We start from the raw sequence: 18,216 nt of genomic DNA on the forward strand, positions 1-18,216 counted from the left end.
GCGATTCAACAAAGACAGTCTAAAGAAGAATTTATTATATGATTAATTTGACAAACAGCTGTTAAATAAGGAAATTAAACTTGAATACCAGCATTAGAGCAGGAGCATGAGGGCAAGTTTGTTACCGAAGTGTTTATTAGAATGTGGAACAGATTTTGTGAGTTGAACAGGGTTAGTCAGAGATTAACCATAAAGATGAAAAATAGATGTATAATTTCCTAAAGCCGTTTTACGACAGATTGTACACGACATTACTCACTGTCAGCATCTTTGAAATGCCGTTTGTCGCAAACCCCATAGATGCCGTCAATCCTAGTGAGATACAATCATCTTCCTTCACTCCCTCCCACCCCAAAAAAAAAAGCACCATATAATCAGTTGTAAAAGTGTGTTTAGGGCTTTTTATGACCGTCCCCCTCATGCTAAACATTACATAAAATGTACAGTTAAAGTCAAAGTCAGGGGTCTAAAATAAGTCAAATAGTGTGTTATATTATGCAGCATGTTTTTGGCCAAAGAGGATAACATTTCACCATTTTTTTCTGTACAAACTAATGAATGAAAACTAAGGCCTACTGGGTGGATCACACCACATACAGCATTACTATAGAGAACCAGTTCTCTTGTGCATCATACAGAAGGGTCACTCTCAGAAACTCATCACAAAGCTACGGAAACTAGGGTGAAGAAAATGTTTATACAGGTATTCCAAAGAGCTCACACCATTCATGCTTTCATACCAACAGCTTCGTCCGACTTCTACCACCAACGGCTGAAGCGATAACAGCGTAATAAACAATCTGTCCTGAAGAACACCGTTGTAAATATTCTTGGGCATCCAACAAAGAAATGGAGAACTCGAAAAAGAAGCACTTACGGGTACTTGCGTTACTTTCACTGCAAAGCACAGAAGATGAAGTCATTTAAAGTTTGCGCACACCAGTCAAGAGTTTTAAGACATGCTAAAAGCTAAAAAATAGGAGAACCTTAAGAAGCTTTAAAGCAAATAGAAGGCTTCAAAAAAAAAAAAAAAAAAAAAAAAAAATTGACATGTTCACTTGCATCTCAAGGCAAAAAAAGCACAACTCGTGGTGTCGGAAATGCCCTCATACATTCACGTGAACACAACGTGCTGGGATTAAATCTGTACACTTGTGATTAGGAGTGGTTTGATCTGTACGGCGTTGGGATAAAACATGAGGTAGCTGATTCATTTGTACTTGTTTGACTGGACACATCCAAATCTTTTTAGCTCTGCATCTTCCATTTCAACAAAACAGGAGCACATTCAGGCTGTGGACAACTTTAACACAGCCACGCTCATCGTTTAAATTAAAGCTGAGCTATGCAGAAGGAGCCACCAAGAAGATTGTCATTCTCAGCTTGAAGGTTTCAGGAAATGCCAGATACCAGAGAAAGTGGAGGATTTCCAATCAAATGCTGATGTTGGGTTGAAAGCTAATTCGCATAAAGCAAACTTTGGGTATGGGGTGAACAAAAACTCTTATTTTAACACTTACACCTGCATAGTTTATTCTCTTCCCAAAGCATTTTCTCACAAAAGCTTCTGTTACATAATGAAGATTTTTTTTTAACAAATGGGTTAAAATATAAACAATAAAAACAAATGTGCAATATTTTATTCTACAATTTATCCAGAGCTAAAAGCCACCGTTTTAACAACACAAAATATAAGTCAAGAAAAATAATAATAATATTAATGAGTCCCTGGGTGGGGCTTCTGAAGCCATAACTGAAGGGTGGTTTTTAGATGAGAGGTACCCCATGTGATATGTGGAAAATGCCAGCACACCCTCAAGCTACCTAAATGTGCTGAGTGGAGCCAGAAAGCACCAATGAACAATAGCCACCTAATAAAATAGACAGACGGGTTCATTGAAAATTCTCTTTTTAGAGGACTCATAAGGGGGGGAGAAGGGGGGGAAAGTAAAAAGCCATTTTCCTCCAAGCTCAGACAGTGGAGTGACATGGAGTCAACAGAGAGCATGAAGTTAGTGCGAGAGTGAGGCTGGTGACTCCTGGCAGCCCTGTGACACACCACTAACCTGCACGTGAAAGTTCAAGCTGCGGTAATTTCCAAACCAAGTCCATTTTTTTCCTAACATAACTTGTTGAATCATACATATTTATCATAGAACTTTCTAGGTTATATAAAAAGTTTTATTTTAAATTTCACCTAAAGCAAACAACCAATGCAGATGTCATTTTTTGAAGGTTGTTTAATTGTCTGTTATACCATGTGGCCAATCTGGGGTGGGCATACAGGTTTTCCTCTTCTTTCTCTTGAAAAGCGGATTTAACTCAGTGAGAAGACGATGGCCAGGAAAACTCCTATTTGCTGAAATCTGTGATGACAGCCTCCATGCGAAGGTGTAGACAGCAAACAGGTGAGTTTTTACATCCAGAACACAGTTCCTAAGCAGCCGGACGGCTCAGCTCAGCGGGGTCATTGCCAGCTTTAGGTGTCCATGCTCCATGTGGCCATCTGCCCCATCCCATCCCCAGTGCACTAAGTGCACACACTGGAGGTCAATCTTCCAGCAGATCTCTGTCCAGATCCATGAATGGTTCATCGATGTAGCTCGCTATGGCACACAGAGAAGTCCTGTCTGAACCCAGCAGCACTGATACAGTCTCCTTCCAGTAGCTGAATGGGATACAGGAGCTCTGAAAAAGGGAAAACCAAGATGAATAAGAACAAAAAAAAAAAAAAAAAAAAAAAAAAAACCCCACAGCTAAAAGGTATCCCAGCTATAGCTATAATAATAGTTATAATTAGTTATTCAAGTAGCCTTTTACATAAAAAGAGTAAAAACCAGTAAAAGGACTTTTACTGGTTTGTATGAACAGATAAATAGAATAGAATTCAACTTTATTGTCATTGCACATGCACAGGTACAGGGCAACGAAATGCAGTTTGCATCCATCCAGAAGTGCTTTAGTGATATAGATATATTACAATATATATTAGCAATAATATAGATATGTAAGTATATTACAGAAATGGGTCTATTATGGTGTGTTATAATGTACACGGTATGAAGTATGTTGTGAATATTCTATAACTATAGGTAAGTACAGGCTGTAGTGAGAAATAGGTTAAATCAGAATAGGTTAGCTAGATGTCTCTTGGATCAATGTTAACACTTACAGATGAGTGTTCAAAAATAATAATACTTAAAAATAAATAAAATAAATAAATAATAGTCCTGTTATAATGCCACTAATTGCCACGAGAACAGACTTAAGACTTGTTTATCTAGGCTAAAAGTTTTCCCTAATTTTGTGTTTTGATAACTGAGATTCAAAGAGATTCAAAAATAGAAATAGAGGTAATCAATGATGCTGAGATCTGGTGACTAACACCACAAATCATAATTGGCATCGTTTAAACATGAAACCACTGAAAATGCAAAACACCCTACACAACACCGCAGAGCTTCAAAAATCACCTTGTTGTAGGGTCAAACGTTTGGATCGGCACTGTTCTCCTGATGCAAGCATTAAATCATTTTGAACTTATGAAATTAGTTCTTTCATAATAAGCTCTGCCCCCCCCCCCCCCAAAAAACCCATCTCTCTACACCAAAGAATTACAAAAAGTGCATACATCTCTGTAATGAGGGCTTATGCGCTAATATCCTTTACTCTGTCACTACATGACCTGATCAAACTGTCCACCACTAATTAAATGTTTCCCTTCCAAATTAAACCAATGGCAAAGCATCAAATGCCAACTAAAATCTCTGACCCCATTTATAGAAGTATTTCCCACAGGAAGCACTTCTTGTGTTAAGCAGTGTCTGTGTACCCTATACTTTTATAGTGTTTAAATTTGATGGGTACTGAAGACTACAGTAAGTTGGTATGTGTCAAAGTCATTAACCTGTGGCAGTCAACAGTGTAATTAGGTTGGACAGTGCAAATCTAATGGAAAATTGTAGCAGCCAAGTTGGAGACATCTGCCACTTGGTGGCAGCAGAGCAAGCAAAACAAACACATTGACATCACCTTGTAAAACTGTTATGCTGACAGTGAGTGGGACATTAAGAAACATCTTTACATGTTCTTTTACAAATGAAAGAAAATGGCTTCAGAAAACAGTAAGAAGTCTGGGTTTTACAGAATTCCTGTGATAGAACTTTTAGATTGTTTTACTTTGAGCTCAATGACCATTTTGCTATTTTGTAAAGTTATTTCCAAACATCTGTTAGTCACATTGTTGCTTGTGAAAGGAGCTGAGCCCTCCATCTCCCTCCCATCAAAGCAAAATCTGTTGCACCATCTTCAGCATTAAGTCCCACTAATGAGTAAATGTTGCTCATAGAGTTGATAATTTCATAGGGCAGTCAAATATTTTAGATCTACTTACATAATCAATGTTTAAACAGCCATGTGAAAATTAAAGGGGGAAAAAGCCCTCTTCTGAGACAACGCTACAGCAAAAGTAAACACTTCGGTTTTGGTATAACTTAGTCCCAGCATGTGTATTTTTTTCATATTAAATAATATAAAAAGAATTTTATATTTGTTTACCTCCAATTAATTAATCACAGTTTGAGTGGAGAACACAAAGAGCACATACATTTTCTTCTTTTACTCTAGTTTTATTTAACCCCTGATGGGCAGGTGGATTTAACAGGGATTCCTGACTGGTGGTGGCTACTGCTGCAGATGATATGTGGCACTTAAACATTCAGCAGAAAGAAACTATTTTTTAGAAGGGCAGGTTTTTAGTTGTGGTGGTGTGGCGTGGGTATTTCAGTTCTTGTATGGAAAGTCCCTGACTTACAGAAGTTCTTCACAAAAATGAAAGACAATATCTAATCTGAAAGAACTTCTATGCACCTCTACAATTTACAAGTGCTGCAGCACAGCAATCAAAGTCTTGGTTTTATCACTGTGCTTGCAAACGTTTCTACTGTGGAATGTTTTGAAGGTGTAACACAAATGCCACTTAATATAAGTGAAGAGATCATTGCTTCCTGCCTGTGATGTTGGACCTGGTTGAGTGTTTGTACGTTCAGCTACTCACATTCTCCAGACAAGTGCTGTCTTTGTCCTTATTGAGGTAGTGGCGCTGCCAGAATCGCAGTAGGTTGTGAAAGTTGTTAAGCAGGCAGCCCGGGTACTTCTCAGCATACTCCTTCTCACGAAGGGCGTTGAGGTAGAAGGGCAGTTTAGCCTTTCTTCTGGCCAACATCAAAATCACCAAACTGGTGTTTAAACAGCTGACATTCTCCTGTAGAGAAACAGACCTCAGTTATAATTAAAAAATGTTAAATGCCAAATGTCTCTGAACTGACTTACAGTTTACTTTTAAACAGACTTTTTTGCTAAATAATCACCATGATCTTCTATGAAAACATGTGGCAAGGTGTAAATGAACCCAGACCTGTGTGAGTGTCTGTACATTGATGATGTTGACCAGTCGGAAAAGGAACGACAGCCTGTTCTCAACTCTGGCCATGTACGATAGCAAGCAGCACTCAGAAAGTACCTCCACCACTGGGAAACAACAAAGAACACAAAACATGTTTGTAAAGTGGAGGGAAAAAAAACAACGTAATAAATCAAATAAATGTATCAATGTACTCTCACTTCTGGCGCACATTGTTTCATCAGCTATCAATTCCACTTCAAACTCTTTGCTTTCTTTTAGATTTTGTCAGCAATCATTAATTTTATGTATTCTTTAAGCACATTAAAGTCCCAAAGATAAAAAACAAAACAAAAAGAAAAAATAAATAAAAGAAAATGCTCATATTAAGTTCTGCCTTAAATATTCTATAAACACCAGTTTACAACCATCAAATTTCCATTTACCTTTGACATCTTCAGTCTGGCTCTCAAAGCGGTCCAATGAAAGAACGATACAGCGTACTAGCATGTTTGAATCCACGAGGGAGCTGTTGATCTGTGTTAAAAACATCTGAAACTAAAAAAGAAAAGAAAAAACCATTAGCAACAATGCAGTAAGATCTTTTTCAGCCAGTATATATATTCTTAATAAATACTAGGATCTATCATCATACCTTTTCTGGAGTGTTGACATATTTGTTGAATCTCTTGAAAGCATCAATGTTGAACTTCATGAGCTCACCAAGCAGATCGAAGTAACTCTGAAGGACATCGCGAGATGTACAACCACTGTCTATGATGCAGAACAGGATGTGCTGTCGAGGAATGAAAATGGAAAGTGAACACCGATTCACTAAAGAAGAAGAAAGATCTCTGTACATGGGTGGTAACATTTATCTTACTTCTAGTAGGCCCCTCTTCAGAAGGAACATTTGGTCTGCATAGGATGTGGCACCTCTGAGGAAACTTTCCACTGCCCTTGCCTGCCAGAATCTATATATAAACACCCAAGAGAAACAATCCGCTAAAGCAAACTACACAGAGAAACCCCGAGCAGTCATTTAAATGGCACAATCTCTGATTCTCCAATATGTGCATGTCAGACTTTTAAAGAGATGGCTGACTATATAATCTGCATTATCTCCGTCTTTGGCCTACATGACACTTACCTGAAAGACGAGTCTGGAGGCTCCCTCTTCATGACAGTCAGGAGACGTGTGAGGAGGCCCTTCTTCCCATCACACACGAGGCTTCTATCTGTATTGACAAGAGCTTCCACCTCTGGGATATTAGCCTTCATGGAAATGGCACTCAGTTCATTCAACTCCTGGCTATTTAGAAGGAGGTACTTGTTCCTGAAAGATAGGGAACATATTGAAAAGGTAAATCAACATTTGATATTTCATTTAAGGTTAAAAGTAAAAAATAAAAAAATATAAAAAAAACGCTGCTTACTCGTGATGATCACTGAAACTCTGAAGTAATCGCAAGAATTGGATTTTGAAGGATATCTCCTGTGTGACAGGAATAAAGAGTGTTCACCCTCCATATTTTAAAAAGTGATATGTAATTGTAATGATGAGTTTAAGACTACTGAATTGAAATTTCATACTGGACTACAGTCACAGTTCTCATTCTGGCCATGCACAACGTGATTCGAAACTGTATATTTCCTCCAGATGAGCTTGTCGAACAGGTTGTTGAGCCCTGGGATGAGACGAAACTCAGCCAGCATCTTGTGAACCTGAGAGGAGTTACAGGGGGGGAAAAAACAATTTAACTCTGTTCAGACAAAAAATTCAAGCTCAGCTCTAATGGTGGGGAAGAGTACCTGATTCCTTTGACGGCCCATCAGAAGAACACAGAGCACATACAGTACTTCTACTTTATACATAATCTCATGGACAATCTTCATGGACTGGGGCAGTCGATGTCTCAGAGGGCTGGTAGCCAGAGAACTCTCATCTGACGACTCTGTAGGTGAGGAGAGAAAAAAAACAACAGAAAAACAAAAAAACATGTCCAAATGTATTATTAAAAGTTCACGGGAATGCAACCATGAGTTAGCAGTATCATAAATGCCTTTTTTCTCACCTGTACTGCTTTGCTCAGGTTCCTCAGTGGCCATCTGCATGAGAGCATCCAGTACCAGAGCATTATCCAGCCATGTGTACCAGTCCTCCAGCTCCTGCAGGAAGTTAGCACCTGTGGCTTCAGATACCTTTCTAGTGGCCAATTTACAAAGCCGCTCAATGAATCCTGGGATGCTCAGCAGGGTTACTGTTGGAAAAAAAAAAGGCCTGTTAGTTCAGTTTAATGACATTTCTTGTTACAAGTGTCAGAAACAGGGTAAACAAACGCAGTCAAATGCACTCTTGCTATTGTACAAAATAAATGACACAGCCAATAAATCTTTGAACTCTGAAGACAACCTACCCTGGTTGACCTCTGCACGTGAAGGACTTGCATTGCGTTTTTGCTGTGCATTTTTGGCCAACAGGGTGTGCTTGTCATCATTTCCCACATCAGGTTCTGAGATTGTGACAGAAAGGATGCGACAGAAGTTGGCTAGCTGTTGCTGGTCAAAGCTTTGGACCAGACCCGACAGGTTAGGGATGCCCTCTAACTGGATCATCTCCTGAAAGGTGTGACCAGATGTAAAACATCAAATGTGAACAGAATGCAGACATTGCAACACTTTCAAAAGTAACTTTTGAGACAGACCCCGACTAAATTTGATTTGACCCAGCAGATATATGTATAAATGCTACATGCCAGTTTACGCGCAAGACCTGAAAATATTTACTTCTTTTGTATTTACAAAACTGACAAATGATCAGAATAATACATACTAACTAGGCTAACTGTGACTTATACATTTTCATGGACCAAAGGTTTATCTGTCATAATTAGTAAAAAGATTAAGGAAAGCTGCTAAGTGAAGTGAGAGAGATGTCTAAACCATCAGGAGCACACAGAATAAAATTAAATCAGTCGCATTTTATAATCTCCACAGTGCTCTGACAGATAGCTGGCTTAGTTATGGATAATTAAGTAACTGGAGTTTTTGCCAGAGTCCACCCTGTACTGGTCGCCAGTCTGTCGCATGGCTAACACATGATTATAATCCATTGCTTAAAATCCTTTTTAAATAGTTGAGTAACTATGCATTAAAGTGAAGTCAAGAGATCCATAAATACATTTACCCCCTACTGTCACTTAATCCAAGTAGAACTCTTTACTTTGACACACCTTTTTTACTCCAAGAATATCTTCAATAAGAGTAGCAGTCTGCAGAAAGGTCTTCTTGTTTGTCATCAAGGTGAAGAGAAACAGAACAAAGTCATCCCTAGCAGCCAGACTCTTTGTGACGCCCTCCGTCTATGAATTTAAACAAGGAATTTTACACGGTCATTAAATTATGCAAAAATGATTCTGCATCAAGGCAAACAACTGGAAGGGAAAATATGATATGTGCGGCATATTTTATATGAAAAATATGTAACATGGTACTTACACATATGCAACAGTTGTACAGAACACTAAGGCAGTCTTTGACCAGGTCATCATTCACTGTTGTAACAGAAGCACAAATATTAATCTGACTGTTTCAGGATTATAGGAAAAAAACTAAGAACTAAAACGCAGAAATGCGGACAGATGTTATGGCAGTCCTACTTACTTTTAGGTTTCTTCTTCTGCATAGTTAGTGTAGGTCTCATCAGGATTTCCACTAGAAGCTTTATGAACACAGACAAATGAGAAAACCATTTTATTTCTCCAGTATCTCAGGAGGAGTTGAGCTATACATGAGAGTTTATTCTTCAGAAATAACAGCTTCAGTCCAATAACACCACAAGAATGTAAGACTTACATCAACTCCACCAAAGAGGTCAAAAGTGTACGTGTTGGGGAAGGTGGATTCCTGAGCGGTCTTCCTGTCCTCTGTGACAAAGGACATGGCCTCCACAGACAGCTGGGATAATAATAACTGCCAAAAAAACAGTGGTCACATTACTATTTTCCCCACCAGTTTTCAAAGTAAAACACTAAGCAAAAAAAAGAAAAAAAAAGAAGCTAAAACCAGTCATTTCACTGCCTCCTTTGATGGACTAGTGCTATGTGGATACCTTAAGAAAGGTGTGGGCATGGGAGAGGTCACTGTTGGGATGGCTGCTCTCATAGAGCTTCTGCAGCAGAGTAGGGATGCCATTCCACTTGGCACGTTTATCTCTCTCCTGAAGCAGGCCTCCTGGGAGCTACAACACATAAAGAGGCAACATGAGCCCTTTTCAAACATGCACTGCAGTCCTGAACTAGATACTACTTAGAGGAGCAGTATATGAGACTGCAAATGTCAGAATCAATCCAATTAGCACTAAACAGACTTTATCCCACCAGCTCCCTAGTTTCAAGTCTGTAATGTTTGATTAAGTCAATCTGTGAATAGCACAGGTAATTGTTTTGAGAATTCACCACAAGTATATGCTGTCCTGCACATTCTGCTCAGAAACCACAATACTACATAGTACTTTCAGTAGTGAAAAATCAGTCTGACATTTACTGTCCGCTATGTGAGAAGGTCTTCTCATACTTTATTCTAAACTGTATGACGTTTTTGTGAAATCAGCTATACATAGTAAAAATATACAATTTTCTTTTAGACCTTTAAATAAAATTACATCGTTAATAAACATAAAAGCAGCGTGACATTGACTATAACACATACTCATAAAATATGTGTGTTGTCAGTCAAATAAATAATAAAATTCTCATTCCAATAGGTTTGCAACTTTCAAAGAAAGAAACATTTTATGAGTACAGCAAGGTAGTAAGCCTTCTTTTAAATGAAACTAAAAAAGCCACACCTTTGATCATACCATAGACTACAAAAGCTAACATGCCCCAACAGAGTTTCTATTTAAACCTTATGAAATCTAAAGTCATAGAGACCTTAAGATCAGAGTCATTGCCTCCCTTGATCACAGGAAACACATATTTATTGTGACATATAAACTTCCTGGAAGAAAAGAACATCTACACAAAAACATTATTGACCAAGTTAAAAATATGCGAAAGAAAATGTAAATATGCATGTTTTTAAATGTTGTTACCAGAAAACGTCTCACTGAGAAAGAATGAAATAAAAAGTTGAGATTAAAAAAAAAGCATATTTATGCATGACAAACTGACTTTATTACAATGTGTGATATCTTAACTCTGTTTACTCTGGGCAGGTACTGGTTGTGAAAACAGCAAACAAGCCCAGTCTTCCTACTGTCACTTTCACATGAAATGATTTGACCAATTCTTAATATTGCCCCCTTTTTTTATATTAAAGATGATGAAGAAAAAAAAAAAAAAAAACTCAGAGAGTAATCAATCAAGGCCTAAGAACCTTTCAGGCAATTTTAAACAAAATGATCTGTAACAAAATTTAATGGGTAATTGTTTTGGCCATGCTCCACCAACTTTGCTGAAATTGGGCAAAAAGCTGAAGAATGATCAAATAATTAGCTTTAATTCATGTCTCAGAGGCAGTTCAACCTAAAACACCAAGTGGACTGCTCTGACAACTGAAGGCTCAAACCACAGCACATGACATACCCTCCTTAAAATCTGTTCATGTGTCAGCAGAACTGGCAGGACTCCTGTGTTTTCCCAAATTACAGCAATTCATAACATTCCCTGGACGGCCTAAGAAAACTTGTTTAAAGTCGACGTGTTCAGGGTTATCGGGGGCGTTAACAGATAACGCTGGAAATACCTTGCGTTATTAGAACCTCTACTTAAGAACAAAGCTTCTTTGTAAACGTCATTACGCAGTACGCTAGCTGGAAATGTGACAGTCACGCCACTAACATATGCATTGAAAACAAAAAAGGTGTTAATGGGTTTAATCGGCTTTACAATTTGACGGCTTTTTTTTTTAGGATGAAACGGGCAATATCATAATAGATATGCATGAGTTGAACGTGTGGAAACACCCGGAGAGCTGCGACATTCGTATGCACGAAGATACGTGAAAATCTAAACAGTTGGCGTAAGCTGTCGCTAGCATTAAATCAAAAACCAACCCTTCACACTTAGAAATATCGTGTAAATGGCACAAAAATAAACCTGCGAACGTTAACATACCTTAACAGCTGTTGTGGCGTACCCATTTATGGAAACGATAGTTATTGTGGTTAGTGCTGTTACGTAATCACCTGAGCTATTCTGCTGGCTTAGCTAGTTAGCTGTCGCTAGCTCCTTCACTACCATTAGCAAATCTTACTGTCGTTTATACCAAGATTACAGTATTTAGAAAATAAAGTGAGGGGCGCTGTAGAAATATTTACATTATTATAGTCAACGGCCATAAGAACAGTCCGAAGACAACCGACTTTAAAATGTTTTATATCGTACAAAACCTGGCCTCCAATGCTAAGCTAATGTAAAGCTAACAACAAAAGAGCCACTTCAACGGAGCTTTTCTCATACACTTGTAGCAGTGACAGCGTCATTTGGATTGTCAGCGAGCAAAAACATGTTTCCTGGCAATAGGTTGTATCATAGTTTAAAATTGCCAAAGAAAAATCACACCCCGTTATGTTTAGCCTGTTAGTCAAGCCCGAGCTGACAGGAGCGACTACAGCTCCAGCTAGGTCTCTCGGACAACGTCTTCCTTTCAGGCTCGATTCCAAGCGCAAGTCCCTGGTCTCAGTCGATCAACTTTCGAGTGGTTTAACAGTCAAAACAAATGTCGTTTCTCCCACCTGTGTTCCTCGACTGAAGCCCTGGCCGGTGATTTTAGTGGCCGTGAACTTCGTGATGATATTGCTACTGTAGTTTCTTCGTTTTCCTCTCGTACAAGGGGACTCGCACCCCAGAAGCGTCGCCATTATTTCTTCTTCCTGAACTGAACTGTTTGGGCAGGAAGTGAAAGGCTTTGATGAATTATTTGAGGTAATTAAGCGGCATCTGCTGGCAGAGAAGCAGACTCTACGAGCTTGTGCGTTTGGTAATTCCGTTCTTATACATATATACCGCGATATATAAACAAATTAAAAAATAATAATTAAAAAGAAATTCAGGCCTGCCATTAATTATTTTTGCGTTCTTATATTTTTTATATATTGCACACAAGCGTAGGCGTTATTGGCGGCGGCTGAATTCTACGGACACTTGAACTACCTTGAACTTACGTTAATTAATCTTAAACGTACGTACTTAAAAGATGAGCTGTTGCAGTGCAAGCTCGGTACAAGTATTCGTTTCACAGTAGTTTCGTGTTTTTGCGGCAATGGTAACCAGCACGACTAAAAAAAACATAAGTCATTCATCGGTTTGTGCAGCTTGTTTTCAAAACTCGAAAACTGCAAAACGAATGGAAAAGTGTTGAGGATATTGTGTGCTGATAGCAAGTGTATCGTGAATTCAGTGATCCACTTCGGCACCCAGAGAAAGTGTTTCTCTTGCTTTGCCTCTGCAGTCTAACACGGATGTCTTTGCACTTTTAAAGCTGTGGCTACATGTCTCTATGAGTGTACTATACGTGTGTGGCTATGCATGTGTCAGTACAAGAGCATGTTTTTCATTTTTTTATGGAATAGCATAGCAAATGGACTTTAGCATGTTCCCCTCGAAGTTGTTTGGTTATTTCACAGAATCTGCACATGTGTTACATAAATTATATATTTTTATTGGATTCCAATGACACAACCATGATAACAATCATATTCCAATAATATTAACACATAATATGACATTCAACCTGCAAGTACACATTAGTTTATAAATTAAAAGATACATTCAATGTTTCGGAGCCAAATGAGAACACATTTCTCAAAGCTCCTCTGTATGCCTCTTTGGACACACATCCACAAAAGCAGTCCTCCAGCTCATATAGTTTGCAGTACTGCATATCTCCACACAGCGTAGTGTCTCAGCCCTCTCGCTATTCCAGGGCAGTCTCTAAAGACTGCACTTGGGCGTGTAGACGGCCTCTTCCAGTGGGATCCCCAAGCCGCAGCCGATGAATTACAGAGTCTCACTCTGCAGTCTTTCCTCAAGTGTCCCAGCAGCTGTTTTCGCCGGCCTCGGTCATTTGGAGGTAGGAGTAAATAGCCTCCCTGAGCCCCTCGCTCACCAGAGAGTGGTCTGACACTGTCCTCTTCCTCTTTAAGATCACCGATCTGGAGGGGACAAAGAAGAATTTGAGACTTCAGTGAGGAAAGTGATGTGGTAACTGAATCCGTTGGAGACTGCCGTTTCAACCTGCACATCCTGCTCTACATTTGCAGGCTCCACACATTCACAACTGGCACGTACCCACTGTAACCACAGGCCTATCTGTTGGCATGTCTGCCGGTGTTGTTTACACACTCTTCACACCAGTTTATTCAGTACATTACTGCAGTGCTGAATCATTATCTTTCTAACAGACTGTCAACATAAACGGAAAAGGCAGATCTTGATGCTAATCTAGGAAAGACAGCGCTGAAAAATGAGTCACAGAGTGACATCTTATGGAAGACATCAGTACAAGTAAATCTAGAGCGAGCCACACCTGCTGATTTCCTTCCATTTGATGGTGGGCCTCCTGGTCGTTATTGGAATAGGCCGGGCCTCTTCAGCATTGTCTAAACCCTGGATGAAGCAAGGCATTGCCAGCCGACAGCACAATCCATCTGCGGTCTCTGCAAAAGAAGGCAACATTTTAGCATCGATCTTTTCAAGGGCTTTAGTGTTAAAGCAAAATAGTCTCAACATTAATACGAACCTGAATAGTGTTCCACCATGCAATGCAGGGTGGAGAAAGTCAGGCTTGGAGATATGTAGACCCATCCATTCGGGAGGGTAGAAATGCGGTAGTGCTTCACACAGTCCTGGTGCGAAGAGCTGGTTCTCCTCAGGATAGATAGCGAGTAGGAATCTAAATAAAGAAATAACACACAGATGCAGGAATTAATAAAATATGCCAGTCTTAGTTGTTAACCATAGTTCCAGTTGTTTCTGAAGCAAACTAAATATTTCTACTGAGCTTTACAGTATAGTCTGTAAATAGCTGTGCCTTCAGTAGAAATAGAAATAGCAGTTTAAGGGCGATTTTGCTTAAGGAAATTATTATACTGGATTCAATGTCTGATGATGAATACTCCATAAATAAATAAATTCATATACATGAACAATAACAATCCTTTATACATACTTAATAAGTGTAACAAGCCATCACCACTTTTAGAAGTACAGAAGAAATGAAAATGAAAATAACTGGGTAGGAAATACTCCTCCCCAGCAAAGCTAGGCTAAGGGGAAATGCAACTTCAAATGAAGAAATTTCAGGGTTCCTAGCATGACGTTGGCCTCGGACTGAATGGTAATGATAAATCTAACAATTAACAAAGGGGGAATAAAAAACAAAAAACAATAAAAACCTCTAACCTCTGCTTGTCTCTGACTCTCGAATCAAGAAGGCTCCATTCTGGTTATTAGGACGCATGAGCAGCTCCACTGCTTTGTACCTGCTGATGCCTTTGAACAGCCACCTGCATAATAATAATTAAAAAAAAATGCACATTCAGAACAGTAAGATGAGAGGACAATGTCATATTTTACTGTTAGGAAAAATCCAGTGGAACAACATCAGAGCACATTCACCACTGGAGGAGGACTGAAACTGCAGGAGGGAGGAGCTGATCATGTCACCGAAAAAGAAAAGCTCTGTTCCAAACATTTGTCTCCACTGAGGTAAAAGTTCACCTACACAGGGACCCCTCCCACCTCTCAGGGAACTCCCCGCCTCCCCTTTCATTTCAACTCCTCCGACTTTTGTCACGCACAGAAAAATGTGACAAATCTGCTAACGCGGTCCTTGTGTCTGTACCTGTCAGTAACTCTGGCCGTGTACTCGATAGGGACGTAGCTCTCCCGGCCTGTCGTTGTGGATCTCACCATTATGAAGTCCCCGTCACTGTGAGTTAAAATAAATACAGAAATAAATAAATGACACTCATCACTAATTGTAGCTGAACATTAAAACTGAAACATTAAGAGCAGTAATACATACTCTGATGTCATGGTCAGTCTTTCCCCAATGCACATGGTCAGTTGTGTTTCTCCAAATGATGGGTAATCAACAAGAGACACAATCACGGTTTCTGGGCTCTCTGCACAGATAGAAAGGAAGAGATATTTGATTTTAATCTTGCCTTTGGCTAATTATACATACATATATATATATATATATATATATATATATATATATATATATATATATATATATATATATATATATATATATATATATATATATATATATATATATATATATATATATGTATATATATATATATATATGCATATATATATATATATATATATATGCATATATATATATATATGCATATATATATATATATATATATATATATATATATATATATATATATATATATATATATATATATATATATATATATATATATATATATATATATATATATATATATATATATATATACATACACACACATATTTCTGTCCTGGGATTAAACCTACCCATTGACTCATCTGGGTTTTCAAAGACTGTCAGGTTGGATTGGCATCTGGTGAGGCAGGTCCCCATTGTCTGTGGTTTTCTTGCTAATTTGAAATGTCTACTGCTGCTAGGGGGGAAAAAATATAGTGTTATTATGAAATCGCCTTTAGTAGCACAAATTCATAATTGAACTGCAAATGTAGTTCATGCATTGGCATTGTGGTATCTGTAAAGCTACTTAGAGGTGCAGGATATTTTTTTAGGACATCTGAATCCGGGCAACAAAACCAGAATACAGGAAGGCGCCTAACCACAACAAGAGGTATGATATCCTGTGTTAAATTTCCAATGCAATACTTATGTGAGAACTATGGTCAGTTTCTCAAATGCAAAGTGAGATGAGATTTTACTTCTGCGGTAGCAGCAAGGCAGGAACATATCTCAAACTAAAACACCGTAACTAACCACTCCATTTCTTTGCAGTGCATGATCATCACTCAGTGACAAAAATTCAAAGGAAATTTAAGCATAATTTCCTCGTTGTGAAAGTGAAGTCCTGGAACAAAAGGGGGGAAAGAAAAGCATATTCTCACCTTTTTCAATTCTTGGATGAAAAATGTCCCTCCAGAAAATATATTCCGCTCAATTAGTTAGACTCCTTTCACGATAACAAATCAAATCCAAGTCTTCCCAGTGAAAAATGTTCTTCGGCCTTCAGCACATCCAATGTTGCTTGGGCAACGTGTAGTACATGTATAAGCTCAAGTTCCTACTCAGGCACGCTGCTCATTCAGTGTGTTCCTTGCTCTGATCAGTTACCACGAAGACTGCTGTGTTTGCGCAGCTGTTTATCGCGTGGGCTCACTGAAGAGAGGAAGCTTCCTGCCTGGCTTTTATACATGCGGCTTAACTGCAACTTCCTGTGACGCTCAACAGTGACATAAACTACCTCAAGTTGATTTCTCTGATGCAGGCTGTTTTGAAGAGGCACCAATTGTGCGCTTGTTTATGGAATGAATGTGTACGTCAGTGAAATTTGTCATCCCCATGTACATGAACCCTGTGGCGCATTGTGGGTTGAAGAGGTGTCATCAGTTTACAGTGACAGTTAATGCAAAATAAGCTTATACTGGACAAACTATCTGAATTTCTGTATTTTGAAATGTGCGGAAAAGGGAAAACCGTGGAGATGTTTTCGCTCTTTACATTATTATCCATCATGTTAAGATTCCAGTTGTTGCTGTGAGATAAAAGACAAACTTCTGCAGAATCAGGCGGTTCCACTGCCAACCCACACGTGCCATGATTTCTCATCCATCCACCACAGTGACAATGCAGAAACAGCCCACCAGTGGGGTCCTGCTCTTTTATACATGTAAGTGTGAAAAGGTGAAAGGCAATCCAGATTATTATTTTTTTTAAATTGTCACGAATTCTGTAACTGTGTAGCTCTACTGCTTATGAAACCATGAGAGGGTAGGAAAGAAAAGCATGTCTCTGTTGAAAAAACACAAACCAAACCAGTCGTTCTTGGAAATATTAATAAAACCAAGATAAAACTGTCATATCTCCTTGTTCTGTGTCTTAATCAGATGTACTCTGAGCTGCTTCAGACGCAAATGAGCAAGTGTACCCTGCACGGAAACAATACAGCAAGAACAGATCAGATTGGTGCTGAATCACCAGAACAGCCTGTTAGCACAGATGGAAAGAACTTTGTGCTCTTTTAAAAAAAAAAAAATATCTGAGATTAACTTATTCCAAACCACTGATGTACATCTTTCTCAAATAGAAACTGAAAAAGGGTCACTAAATAGTGCATATTTCCTGTGTTTTAGTCAACTCGTGTAAAAAAAATAATGCAACGATCAGCCCGCCTCAGCTTCTCCGAGTACAACCTCAGTAAATGCACCACAGATGTCGACAAAAACAGGGCATTCGTCATAATGGGGTTTATGCATGTCATCACATTATATTCTATGCAAAAATGCTTGGAAAGCTCCATCAAGTAAGGGCAATTAATAATTAGCAACAGAGCTCCCACAATCATTACAGTAAGCACGTCCTCAGTGTGTGTTATGATTAGCATATTAACACTATTTTCCCATTCTGCTTTGTTTTCAGAAATCATCATCTTATTTACAGAGCAGCTGATCATTGTTTTTGTAACATGTGCTAAATATAGACCACCTCGTCTGTGACAGCAGAAGTTATCTCTCAGAAACAAAATAAGAAACAAGAGCGGTTGGAAACTCACTCACCACAGCCACCGCACTTTTCCACTAACGGGAGAGCCGATGTATGAGAACGCT

General features: G+C 38.7%; 2 protein-coding genes across 3 annotated transcripts; both read right to left on the reverse strand.

Moving 5' to 3' along the window:
- Positions 1-113: 113 nt before the first annotated feature.
- On the reverse strand, positions 114-12,296 carry trpc4apa (transient receptor potential cation channel, subfamily C, member 4 associated protein a). Its single transcript, XM_085405811.1, has 18 exons — positions 12,141-12,296; positions 9,513-9,641; positions 9,257-9,373; positions 9,065-9,122; positions 8,900-8,955; positions 8,635-8,763; positions 7,819-8,020; positions 7,477-7,662; positions 7,214-7,356; positions 6,995-7,126; positions 6,838-6,896; positions 6,552-6,737; positions 6,285-6,375; positions 6,057-6,197; positions 5,848-5,959; positions 5,417-5,529; positions 5,057-5,263; positions 114-2,688 (listed from the first exon to the last, which is right to left on the reverse strand). The coding sequence occupies exons 1-18, from the start codon at positions 12,264-12,266 to the stop codon at positions 2,551-2,553; spliced, it is 2,325 nt and encodes a 774-aa protein (XP_085261937.1). The 5' UTR covers positions 12,267-12,296; the 3' UTR covers positions 114-2,550.
- A 565-nt stretch (positions 12,297-12,861) lies between these two features.
- Positions 12,862-16,787, reverse strand: sla2a (Src like adaptor 2a). 2 transcript variants are annotated; one of them, XM_085405815.1, is made up of 8 exons: positions 16,498-16,787; positions 15,925-16,031; positions 15,434-15,533; positions 15,251-15,337; positions 14,809-14,912; positions 14,147-14,299; positions 13,934-14,063; positions 12,862-13,559 (listed from the first exon to the last, which is right to left on the reverse strand). In XM_085405815.1, the coding sequence occupies exons 2-8, from the start codon at positions 15,989-15,991 to the stop codon at positions 13,433-13,435; spliced, it is 768 nt and encodes a 255-aa protein (XP_085261941.1). In that variant the 5' UTR covers positions 15,992-16,031; positions 16,498-16,787; the 3' UTR covers positions 12,862-13,432. The 2 variants fall into 2 exon arrangements, with proteins under 2 accessions (XP_085261941.1, XP_085261942.1); XM_085405816.1 differs by having other exon boundaries at positions 12,863-13,559; positions 15,925-16,028.
- Positions 16,788-18,216: the final 1,429 nt, after the last annotated feature.

This window comes from Rhamphochromis longiceps, linkage group LG5 (genome assembly GCF_057381845.1).
Source record: "Rhamphochromis longiceps isolate RC_006_pf linkage group LG5, R_longiceps_female_GT1.1, whole genome shotgun sequence".
Classification (NCBI taxonomy): domain Eukaryota; kingdom Metazoa; phylum Chordata; class Actinopteri; order Cichliformes; family Cichlidae; genus Rhamphochromis; species Rhamphochromis longiceps.

Bases quoted from the DNA above. Each gene is read 5' to 3' on its own strand.
- sla2a (XM_085405815.1), bottom strand. From the start codon at position 15,991: ATGGGGACCTGCCTCACCAGATGCCAATCCAACCTGACAGTCTTTGAA. The intron at 15,534-15,924 runs GTAGGTTTAATC...CTATCTGTGCAG, and splicing joins AAACCCAGATGAGTCAATGG to AGAGCCCAGAAACCGTGATT. The intron at 13,560-13,933 runs GTGTGGCTCGCT...TGTCCCCTCCAG, and splicing joins AAATGGAAGGAAATCAGCAG to ATCGGTGATCTTAAAGAGGA.
- trpc4apa (XM_085405811.1), bottom strand. From the start codon at position 12,266: ATGGCGACGCTTCTGGGGTGCGAGTCCCCTTGTACGAGAGGAAAACGA. The intron at 8,956-9,064 runs GTAAGTAGGACT...CTGTTACAACAG, and splicing joins GCAGAAGAAGAAACCTAAAA to TGAATGATGACCTGGTCAAA. The intron at 8,021-8,634 runs GTGTGTCAAAGT...CACACCTTTCAG, and splicing joins ATATTCTTGGAGTAAAAAAG to GAGATGATCCAGTTAGAGGG.